Source organism: Astyanax mexicanus, chromosome 6 (assembly GCF_023375975.1).
Source record: "Astyanax mexicanus isolate ESR-SI-001 chromosome 6, AstMex3_surface, whole genome shotgun sequence".
In the NCBI taxonomy this organism is placed as follows: Eukaryota; Metazoa; Chordata; class Actinopteri; order Characiformes; family Acestrorhamphidae; genus Astyanax; species Astyanax mexicanus.
Window position 1 is genome coordinate 21,646,492 of NC_064413.1, and position 12,418 is coordinate 21,658,909.

At 37.8% G+C, this 12,418-nt stretch overlaps 1 protein-coding gene across 8 annotated transcripts in view; it reads right to left on the reverse strand.

The window, feature by feature from the left end:
• adgrb1a (adhesion G protein-coupled receptor B1a) overlaps window positions 1–12,418 on the reverse strand; it is a 212,807-nt gene that overhangs the window by 26,120 nt on the left and 174,269 nt on the right. For all 8 annotated transcript variants that reach the window (XM_049480350.1, XM_049480345.1, XM_049480349.1 and 5 more), the window contains exons 21-23: window positions 12,076–12,145; window positions 11,760–11,826; window positions 8,898–8,983 (exon numbers count right to left, since the gene is read on the reverse strand). In XM_049480350.1, the coding sequence (XP_049336307.1) occupies window positions 8,898–8,983; window positions 11,760–11,826; window positions 12,076–12,145 (223 nt within the window). The remainder of the gene's footprint in view (window positions 1–8,897; window positions 8,984–11,759; window positions 11,827–12,075; window positions 12,146–12,418) is intronic.

The following is a 12,418-nucleotide window of genomic DNA, read 5'->3' on the forward strand; positions in this document are numbered from 1 at the left end:
ACCTAAACTCTTTTGGAGGCAACAACTGCAATCAAGCGTTACCGATAACTGACAAGGAGTCTTTCACCTCTGTGTGGAGGAATTCTGGCCCACTCTACTTTACAGAATTGTTTTAATTCAGCCATATTGGAGGATTTTCCTGCATTAACATCCTGGCTTTGACTAGGCCACTTCTTCATTTATAGCTGGACTTTGGATCATTGTCCTGCTGCAGAACCCAAGTACACCTGAGCTTGAGGTCATGAACAGAAGGCTGGATATTCTTCTTTAGGATTGTCTGGTAAAAAACAGCAGATTTTCTGGTTCCATCTATTACAACAAGTTATCCAAACCCTGAAGCAGCAAAGCAGCACTAGATGATCACACTACCACCACCATGTTTTACATTCAGTATGATGTTCTTTAAATGTTGTTCTGGGTTCTTTTTTCACGCCACTGTAAGTAAAATATGTATATTTAGCTACACACTTTAAAATTAAGGTTCTACAAAAGATTCTTTGAATAACACTTCCTCCTTTTTGTTTACGCCTGCAGCCTGAATCAATTCAATTACAACATCCATTTCAGAAAACCACAAGGCCTTCTTAATCCTCAGACTTATTTTTAGATTGGGTATGCTGTAACTAGAGATGTATAGTAACATAATAGAAAATAGTTGTGAATAGGCGACATCTGAGCATTTTTCACACTTACTTACTGGTTATACCTCAATGAATTAACTTAAGATACTCAATAAATGTCTTCTACAGCATGTTTAAAGGGTCATAAGCTGACACATCTCTTTTTTTTAAATAGTGCTTTAGGAAAACAGCTGAAAAGAAAATATGAATGATTACTTCCTTACTGTCCAAAATGCACTCGAATTAAATAAATCATGAGCACAATTTGCAAACTGTTTACTCGAATTAATTAAATCGTGAGCACAAATTGCAAATCGTTCCCTTGGATTAAAGAAATCTTGAGCAAAATTTAAAAATCGTACACATGAATTAAAGAAATCGTGAGCACAAATCGCAAATTCCCTCAAATTAAAGAAATCGTGAGCACAAATTAAAAAAATCGTTTGCTTGAACTAAAAAAATCCATCACTCGAATTAAAAAAATGCTTTGTTTGAATTAAACAAATCATTCGCTTTAATTTAAAAAATCGTGAGCACTAATTTGCACAAACTACAGAAATCATTCACTCTATTTAAAGAAATCGTGAGCACGAATGAAATAAATAATTTGCTTCAATTTCAGATCGTTCACTCAAACTAAAGAAAACGTGAGCACGAACTGCAAGATCGTCCACTATTTATTTTTTATCCGCGGCCCCACCCGGGCTCCGTAGTGATACAGTATGTGTGCAGTTTCTTTATCAGTACGTTTGAAATCCTGTGCTGTCATTATGTCATTTTGTACTCTAAAACACTCACTGCTTACAATGAAAGACAATCAAATGCATGCGCTTCAATTCTAAAGAACAAGGCTGCTCAGTTCTGCTATGCAGAGGCGTGATCATACTGTAAGAACTGTCCCCGGGAATTAATAAGAGACACGTAACTGTCCGCTGACACAGAACGGCTGCTCGCAAAATAACAATTAAAGCCATCGGCTCGGCTCGGCCGGAATCGATCCCGCAGCTGGCAGACATGTAGATTAAAACCCACATAATATCAGAAATTCAATTCCACGCTAAAGGCCAGTACAACCAATAAAAGCTGGCTGCAGGCAGTGTTATTAAAAAGCAATCAGTGTTTTTTGAATTACAAGGTCATTTTGCTAGTCTTTATGGTAGAGGCTGGGGGGGGGGATGGTGGACTCAGTACCGTAGTACTACACTACACTACTCTACTGAACACAAGACTCCTGTTCACAAGACTCGACGGCATCCTGTCTGAAAAAAAAAGGAATGGGGTGGTATCATCATGGTGTCCGTTTGATGCATTGGTTGTGCGCATCCTTAGAAATGAACGCAATACACATGCAGTACAGGTGCACTACACACAAACACGGTAAAGGCAGTACAAGCTTTCAGCTGCACATGACGGGCCCTCTTTTGGAAAAAAAAAGGCTACCTGGACCTGTATGCTGTGTCCTTGCCACTGTGGCAAGTGGAGCCCACTAGTGGAAGCCTCCGGTAACACACGTAGCACACAGGCAAGTACTGTATGTCAACAGTTACACATTCAGTTCCAGAATTAGCCAGATGTTTATAAGTGTGCATAACGCTAATCTCCCTAGCATTATGATTGTTGTGGTGATCTTATTCATTGGGACAAATGAAAAAGAAACTAGAAAAATACATAGAGAAAGTAAAAAAAGGGTAGAATATTGATGACACTGTGCACACAATCTCAAAAACATCATTTTACACTGTTGTCTATAGACACACGCTAAATTATTAGAAAAATGATTTCACACACATCCAAAACCTCACCATTCTCATGTGACACAAACCAAGCTGAACCATATCAGCCTTTTTTGTGTTTTTCTGTGGTAATAAAAAAAAGGAAACTGTTTTTATATATATAAAATCAGTGTAGACGCACTCAATCATTACTTGGCAAGCTGAGGTAAAATTATAAATTGATTTCCTTCAAGTTCTGGTCAATTATAACATGACTGAGGTTTTAAAAGCAGTCAAAGATTTGCTAATAAATCCTTCAAAACTACACACGTTTTCTTTTTTTTTTTTTTTTTTTTTTTTACACCTGCAGCCTGAATCACTCCAATTTCAACAGGAGTCAGGATCCATTTCAGGAAATCAAAAAAAGCTTCCATAGCTCTCAGACTTTTTAGAATGGGTGATGCTGTAATAAGAGATGTATAGTAATGTAGTAGAACTACTTCACTACCACTTTTACTTCACTTTAACACTTTTACTGGGATGCATTTTTATGTGTTGCATCTTTACTCAGCACAATAAAAAAAAAAAAAGTTTGTCATTATCTTCTTTTAAGGAGACTATAATGCTCCCATTCTGCCTTTTGCTCTGCTGTCTGCCTGAAATACGATATTAAAATAATAGTTTTACTTTTACTTTCACTATTTTCTTTTGCATTATATATATATATATATATATATATATATATATATATATATATATATATATATATATATATATATTTCTATTCTATATCAGATTGTCTTGTTTCTGTCCTTTCGTCTGTGTCTCTCCTGTCTGTCTCTTTGTTTTTCCGGCCTTTCTGTGTGTTCATATACCTTTCTTGGCACATGACCCTCTCTGTGTTCTCCTTGTTTCCACCCATGTCTTCACTGCTCCCACCTGTGTTAATGTGTAGCTCCGCCCCTTATTACCTGTCCCCAGGTGTTACCTGTTTCTTGTTCTCTCTAAGTATATTTATACTCCAGCGTTTCTTGTTTCCATTGTCGGTTCTTTTACGCCATTACGCCTGTTTGGTTGATGTTTGTTCTTAGTTTCTACTCAGTGTATTCCTTGTTTCTATGTTTTGGTTTATTGTTTATTTATTAGTTTTCTTTGTTAATAAATGCACTCTAATTTGCGTCTGGATTACATCAACCTGACAGACGTAAAGGCATATGAGGACCGAAAAAGGAAACATAAAGCGCTGGGGTATAAATACACTTGGAGGGAACAGGAAACAGGTAACACCTGGGGACAGGTAATGACGGGGAGGTGGGGAGCAACAAATTAACACAAGTGGGAGCACTCTGTGTCACATTCTGTGGTAAACAAATATGTTCAGATCTCTGTATGTTGTATTCTGTGTACATTTTTCTCCTGGACATCACTGGATCTTCCGAATTATAAGATCGCTTAAAAGTCATAATAAGAAAAATGCTACCGTTTAGCTAAAGCAAACTTTTTTCGGCGCAACACCAGCAAACTCTGGTCATAGGTTTACAGCGTGTTACACCCAGTTGATCCAACTAATAAACTAACTGCCCTCACTGAGGAGAGCTGAGAGAGCAGGAAATCACCAACCCAACAGCACTTACTCTTACTTACACTTAGTTACTCTAGAACCAGGTTTAAATGCTGTAGCACGTTTTACCACTGTAGCTGTGTATTTGTGAGGATCTGTGGCAACCTTTGGGCTGGTATTGGTCTAATTTGAGCTTTTGATAGACAGATTTTTGACAGACTTCTGACTGCAACTTGCGGTAATTTGCTTTCTCTATATTCTATCAACCCAAAGACAACAGAAGGCTCTATATATGGGATTTAAACCCTGAGAAAATATGTTTAAATGTATAGTGAGCTGATTTACAGTGAGTACAGGTGTTATCTTGTCTCTTATCTGAGGTGTTTATCACCTATGTGAGCTCATTATCCCTTCCACGGTGTATACTAAGCTTTATTAAACATTAATGATGCGTCGACAATACAATTCTGTGTCGACCATTTTTTTTTAGTGCACATTGTTGATTATTTCAAATAATTGTTACAGCCCTAGTGTGAAAGGACTGATATAAATGGACATATTCATTTCTGTCCAATTATACAAGCAGTATAAATAAAGCTTTACTAATAAGAATGCCTTCATTTCAAGTCTGGCCTACTTTTTTTTTTACTTTCATGACTTTTATGTTTGTAATAAACATCCTCCACCTTCCGGGCCTGATCTCTGAGGTGTCAGCAAGCTAGCCATGGGCAGATTGCTGCACAGTGCTTGATTAAGTCTTTGCACACGTTAATTATTTCAATTAAACAGGCAGGAGTGTACGAACCTCGAGAGTGAGAGCACAACATAGAGGGACTGCACTGAAGAGGCACTGAGAAGAATAGATAGATAGATAGATAGATAGATAGATAGATAGATAGATAGATAGATAGATAGATAGATAGATAGATAGATAGATAGATAGATAGATAGATAGCCCTCTAAACCTCCCCACCTCCACCCATACTCACAACTACACACACTCACACTTGCACACGCTCACATGCATACACAAATCACACAAATTAAATCTATGCAGAAATTCGAACCTAATGTTCCTCCTGGTCTCATTTTCGGGCTAATTTGCATTCCTCAATTCGACATAACGAAATCTTCGGGATAATTAAATCAAAGCCTTGAGAGCCACTTAATCTGTCAAATGGACTGCGGGAAAAAAGCAGGAGAGCCGCTCCTCCAAACGACGAGGACAGGGGAGCGTCCGCTAACCGGCGCTCAGGTCCAGCGGCGGGGTTATTAGTAGGCGAGTGGCGGCTCGGCCTGGGCGGGCCGGCGAGTGGGGAGGACAGCCCTGAGTGGGAGCGAGGGGGATGCTGTGGTTAACTCTGACACACAAGAAATAAATTAAAAAAGAAATAAAATTAAATAATAATAAATAAATAAATAAATCAGAAAATTCAACATAAAACAAAAAAAAAAAAAACAGCGAAAAGAACTAAACACAGTCCGTCAGAGAGATCATCACACAGGCAGACACACCGTTCTCCTGACAGAGAAGGAATTTGAAAGAAGAAAGATGTGAAGAAGAAAGAAGAAGAAGAAAAGAAAATCAAAAACGATGAGGCTGTCGGATGCAGAAACAGCGGCAGTGAGGGTCACAGCAGCCTGCTGGCAAAGGAGAGCAAGAGCCCAGAAAAGGAGGTCAAACGTGGGTCCCAGAGTCAGGGACAATGTCACGCTTAAGTGCTGTAATTTAGTGAAACTGAAATAACTCTGGCACTACCTGCTTATTCCTCCACGCCATTAATGATCCGTGCACATAATGGTATAACTAGCACGGTTGTAAAATCACAATGTTGGGAAGTGTTATTACTCTGAGAAGAAGGCTATGGTTAAGGCCGTAATCACTGTTCTTAGTTCACGTCTGACGGCTGAGACACCTGTCGGGTTACTTACGAGTTTCCAATAGAAAAAAGGCTATTAGAAAAGGCCAATAGGAATGGGAAAGCTCTCTGGTCTGAATAAGATTGCTAGATTACTGTATATACAGTACTGTGCATGAGTTATAGGCACCCTGTAGTAAAAAAATAAATAAAAAATACTCAATTGCTCTCCAACAAAATACAGCTCTGGAAAAAAATTAGTTGCTTCATATGTTTAAATAAAATAAACAGTGGGGTTTTATGCTATAAACTATGGACAACATTTCTCCCAAATTCCAAATACAAATATTGTCATTTAGATCATTAATTTTCAGAAAATGAGAAATGGCTGAAATAACAACAAAAAAAGATGCAGAGCTTTCAGACCTCAAATAATACAAAGAAAAGTTAATGCTGTTCATATTCATATTCATAAAGAGTTCAGAAATCAATATTTGGTGGAATAACCCTGTTTTTTAATCACGGTTTTCATGCATCTTGGCATGTTCTCCTCCACCAGTCTTACACATTGCTTTTGGATAACTTTATGCCTTTACTCCTGGTGCAAAAATTCAAGCAGTTTAGCTTGGTTTGATGGCTTGTGATCATCCATCTTCCTCTTGATGTTTTTAATTTGGTAAAATCAAAGAAACTCATCATTTTTAAGAGACTCTTATTTTTTTCAGAGATGTATAGAATTGCACCGTTAACTATAACAAAAAAACTAACATTATTTCTTTATCAAGTTTCTTGATGAAAGTTATTCTAACTAAATAATCTTTGTTGGAAACAATTGACAAACTCTAGTTAAATCCTAGTGGAGGCCAAGCCAAGTACTCTGCACTACTGCACATGCTCAGTTTGATTCTTTAGTTAAACTGAGAGTGGACTGCAATTTGGGTTATCACAGCATGTTGATTATGCATATTTGTATATGTTATTTCAGACATTTCTCATTTTCTGCAAATAAATGCTTTAAATGAAAATATTTTTATTTGGAACTATTATGTCCATAGTTTATAGAATAAAACAAAAATGATAATTTTACTCAAACATATACCTATAAATAGCAAAATTTGAGAAACTGATTCAGAAATATTTTTTTTTTCTTCTTTTTCCAGAGATGTTTTTTTTTTTGTTTTTATGTTAACAAAGCTCAAATTCAGATATTTCCTGGACACCCCCAGCCAACACATTGTTAAAAAAAATCAATTGTTGCATGTGCCTAATTTACGTGTGCCTAGACTTTTGCACAGTACTGCACATTTTTAAATGTAAAGGTAAGATATGAAAATAAATAATTTCTCTGCCTTTTCTGGGCATCACTGCTTTCCTTTCAAGAAACATTTTCCTTCACAAAAAAAAAAATAAAAATAAAAATACAGACATGGACATGTGCATATTCATCACATATACTGTATGAAGCAACACCTGAAACCAAGAGGAGCTGTGGACACAGAGAAAAGCCACACATGGTACATTATCCAACAAAACTAAAAAATAAAAAAAACAAACTAAAAGAAAAGTCAAAGGAATGCAATGCGATGTGCGATGTGTGAAGAAGGTGCAGCGCCATTCTCTTGCTTTGAACAGGACCAACAGCCAGTCCTCTCTGATCTCTCCCCGTAATCCTTAATCTACCTCCTTCTCCTTTCTTTCTTCTTAATGCTTTCTTTCTTAAGGCATCCAATAGATAACATTTCAAATCATTATCAGCATTATTGATACTATTATTAGTATTGTTGTCGCCACCTGGATTTAACTAAGGTCTAGGTTCAGCAACAGTATGTGCTGAAAGAATGAGGTCAGCTGACTACCTGAATATACTGAATATAGACCAGGTCATTCCATCAATTGATTTTTTTCTTGTCTGATGACAATATCAGGATTCATGGGGCTGTAATTGTGAAAGAGTGCAGGTTTTAGGGAGCATGAGATCATCATTTTTTAACACATTAATTGTTCATCACAGACCAGACCTTAAAGGAGAACTACAGTGTTTTGGTGTAATAAAACATGATAAAAAGTATTTACCTTTGTTGAATAGCACACCTCTGTCCTCCTACAGCTTTCCGAGATCCAGTCATTTTGTGCTTTTTGCCCAGCACTCTTTACAACGAGCGCTTCGGGGCATATTTTGCCCTGATAAATCACTTTTTACACTGTTATCCAGGCTCAAAGTAGCTCCACACCTCCTTGATAGAATCTGGAGAGCCCTGACATTTAAATCAATGCATTAATAACTTAAAAAGCGCGGAAGTCATTTTAAAAAGCTTTGATTGGTTAGAACAGCTGTCAGTCAGATAAGAGTCCTATAGTAACTGAAAAACACAAACTACTGATTTGAATTAGTTGCTGTTTTTTTTTTTTAGTTTTAGTTAATTTATTAAATATATGTTTATAGTTTACAATAACTGTTATATATATATTTCCTGTGCACTTTTTTAAGTTATTAATGCCTCGTTTTAAATGTCAGGGGTCTCCAGATTCTAGCAAGGAGGTGTGGAGCTACTTTGAGCCTGGATAACTGTGGAAAAAGCGATTTATACAGAGTGCTGGGCAAAAAGCACAAAATTACTGGATCTCAGACAGCTGCGGGAGGACAGAGGTGGGCTATTCAACAAAGGTTATTACTTATTATCATGTTTTATCACACCAAAAATCAAGTTAACAACATTAAGGATTTCTCCTTTAACCCTATTGAGGATATTGGGGATGTGCCAAAAGAAGGCTTTGTGCAGTGGTCAGACTCTACCATCATCAATGCTGCTAGAAGATCTCGGTGAAAAATGAATGCAACACTGGATTAAAATCATTTGTGTGACATTGCAGAAGCTAAAGGCTAAATATTGGAGTATGTGAATTTGTTTTTGGTGGCGACTTTATTTTGTACTGCGTGTAGAAACTCTATCTCTGTTCCTCTGTTCCTCTCCTGCTCTCAGACTCTCTCTAAAGCTCCATCAGCTACTAACTAATCCACTTTCAGCGCAGTCCGTCTGGGGGTCTCGGCGAGGGGAGAGACAGAAAGGCCTGGCCCCTGAGCCTCTGCGCTAAAGGCTTGCTTTATAGCTCAACCAGTGAGATGGATGTATGATATGAGGCATACCCTGCCCTCTCCTTCAGTTTCATATCAGTAATGCCGTCTTTGGACACCAGTTTGTTAAAAACCAGAATGCCGATAACCATGTTAACCTGCAGAAGAGAGAACACACAGGTGAATGGACACACACACACACAAACACACACACTGCAGAACACATTAAAGTACAGAGGCAAGGCTACGAGATCTGCACTGATTGCTCTGCGGCGCTGTCATGAGAGGATTACCGTAGCTAAAGCCCATGACCAAAGCTTCTCTCTGTTTAAACAGATGTGGAAATCCGAACACATGTTCGCCGCCAGAGATTGCTCTGCGGGGCTTCAGCTGATTCGCAGGCCAATTGTGGCTAAACACACTCGGTTTAGAGGCTATAATACGTCTGGAAAGCTTAGAAAAGCTTGTTTGGCTGATTTAAAGGTCTCTACATGAGCTGCTCTGATACTGTTACTCCCAGTTACTCCCAACAAATCTAAAAATATACAGAACTTCATCAGCAAAGACATGTTTGGTGTTTGTTTCTTTAGTTTTTATAGTAATGGCTGCATAGCTGAGGTCATGCTCACACTACACAATTTTTTTAGGCCCAATTTTTAAATTGTGGTTGTGGTTTGGATGGCAAGATGGTGGCTTGGTGGGTTGCACAATCACCTCCCAACAAATGGGGGCTTGGGTTCAAGTCAAAACCTGGTTTCCTCAGTCCAACTATCCTAAAACATGAAGAATGGAGCTCTGGGTGGTTCAGCGGACTAAGGCACTATGCTACTATGATCAGGAAAGTGCTGGTTCGAATCCCAGTCATGCAGCTTGCCATCAGCTGTTGGAGCCCTGAGAGAGCCTTCCTCAATTGGCATTGCTCTCTCTGGGAGGGTAGGTGGTGCTCCAAAGGTTAATGACAATGTGATCTGATGTATCGGAACTGAGTCGCTGTGCTTTTCTCCAAGTGCGCTGTGACGCTACTCAACAATGCTGCATCAGCACCAGTTGGAAAAGAGGCGGAGTCTGACTTTACATGTGTCGGAGGAGTCATGTGCTAGTCTTCTTGTGGCATCACTAGTTCTTCCATGTGTTTCTATGTCTTGTTTTTTTTTTTTAAGCAGACAGATTGCTGATGGGTTCCTCCTGGTGAAAGACTGTGTAATTTGTGATCTCCTGTCGTGTTCAACCACAACCACTAAGTTCACTAAATATGTTCGATTACAAGACAAAGAACTGTTGTGAAGAATTGTGTAGTGTAAAGCTGGCATAGTTCAGTTATTGTAATAAAAGCTTGCAGCTACCAGTTTAGCATTGTACAACCTGGCTATTGTCATGTAAAACTATCAATTTAACCCTGAAAAACAACACTTATAGGAAAAGCTTGTGGAAAAAAGAACCCCCCCCCCCCCCCCTTAAATTGGCTGAACAAATAACACTATGGACAGGTTATGATTTTTTTTTTTAATGTCAGCAATAAGGCATAAAATTCATAAATATACTTATGATTTAGAATGCTCTGTATTTACTTAGTCAAACCTTTAAGCTTTATTACAACTTTAGTCTTAGAAATTAAGGCAGTTTCTGCCCTTTACTTTTGAAGGCATCCTTAACACATTCAATGATGTTGAGACCTGAACTCTTCTGTTACCGTTTTATTTTCTCATTAAGATCTCCATATCAGTTCAGTCCCACAGAATGGAGTCATCATATTTCAGTAGAAAAAATGGACTGTAAAAATGAAAAACAAATGCCAATTTTAAATGCTGTTAATCTGAGTTTTGGTAGACTTCTAGGCCATGGTCGATTGAGTATAGACATTCATAGAGTAGAGCTTAGATCGAGCCACAAAGACATTTTGAGTCCGAGTCCGATTTAAACCCGACATTTTTTTAAGTAAGATAAAAAAAAATAAAATCCGGGCTGTTTGAATGAGCGAAATCTGTTCAGAGTGATGTTAATTAACATTGCAACACTGAAGAAGCATAGACCTGTTAAGAAAAATGCTTATTAAGAACAGATCTCTCTGGAAGACTAAAACATTAACAATGCGAACAATGATCCACAGGCCTGAAAAATCGGTAAATTAAGCTACAAGAATAATGTTTCAATGACTTTCCACTAATCTAATATATTTTAATATGTATAGAAAATAAATTCTAAATAAATATTTTTTTTTTATATTGAGCTTATAGTCTATGTGCAACTTTTTTTTTTAGACACAGTCTGATTTGTTACTTGGCTATATTGTGATTATCACGCCATAGTTTTATATAAAATAAGAATAGCTTTTAAAACAGGTGCCTACATCACAGACTATTTTCTTGAGGAAAATGATGGGAAAGGTCGTGTTGGGTTGGGTTGGGTTGGGTTCGGGCAGAGAATCTAAGCTCTATCAGTAAGTGAGTATAAAAATAGAAAATAAAGGGTATTTGTTCTCTGTTCTTTTATATGTAGCTTTTGCCATCGTATAGCTTTTCCTGCACAATGTCTATTTATTTATATTTCCATTTTTTTAAATAGGCGTGCAAGTATTTAAATGCATATCTCAAGTATCTCACTTTAGTGATTTAAATTGAGCAGATTGTTGTACAATGCTAACAGCTCAGCATAAGCTTCTACTACATTTTTTTTGCAATATTAGCTTCACAGCTGCCCTAAAAACCAAAAAACACTACACCAGTCTTTTTTCTTTCTTTTTTTTCTACACACACCAAACATGTCTTGATTTATGAACTCCATTTGGGGTAGGAAGTAAACTGCCTAAATCTGATGATTTTGCTGAACCACTGCTTTAAATAACCAGGTGCTACTATTCTCTATTCATCACTGTAAGTGGATGAGTGAAGATCCCTCCCTGCGAGACAGAGAAAAGCAGAGGAAAAGAGAAAGTACCAAAACTACAGCTGCAGCTGGTCCCACAAAGGCGTACAACAGTCCTCCTTCCAGCGACAGCCAGCAGCTAGAACGAGAACAGAAAGAGAGAGAGAGAGAGAGAGAGAGAGAGAGAGAGACAGGATTGGAGAGAAAAAAAGAAGAGGTCAGTCTGAGAAAAGTAATTTCATCTAGAAGATATACCGTATCAAAACAGAGCGTGCACACTGTTTGTTTGTGAATTATTAAATCTTGTAACCTCCTGCACAGAGAAAAGTGTTGGAAGTGAACTGAATGTAAAGCGAGGCTATGAGGCTATAAGAAAAAAAAAACTTACTAGTTAACTGTGCCGTATCCCTTCGCCTTGGTAAACCCAACAGAGATGGCCACAACCAGAGCAGGTAAGCCTTTAAAGAGAACAGGAATGAGAGAGAAAAAAACTAATGTGTGGAGATTGTTTTAAAATGTCAGATTAAAAATCCTTAAAAATGACATTAAACCTTTAAAATTAAAAGGATTACTGATGAAATGCTCTGAAACACACTTTAAAAATAAAAAGCAAAGGCAAGGCACACTGGTTCCTTTAAACCCACACTGGTACTGGGGGCTCAGCGTACTAAGGCATCACTGGTTCGAATCCTGTTCATGTAGCTTGCCATCAGCTGCCGGAGCCCTGAGAG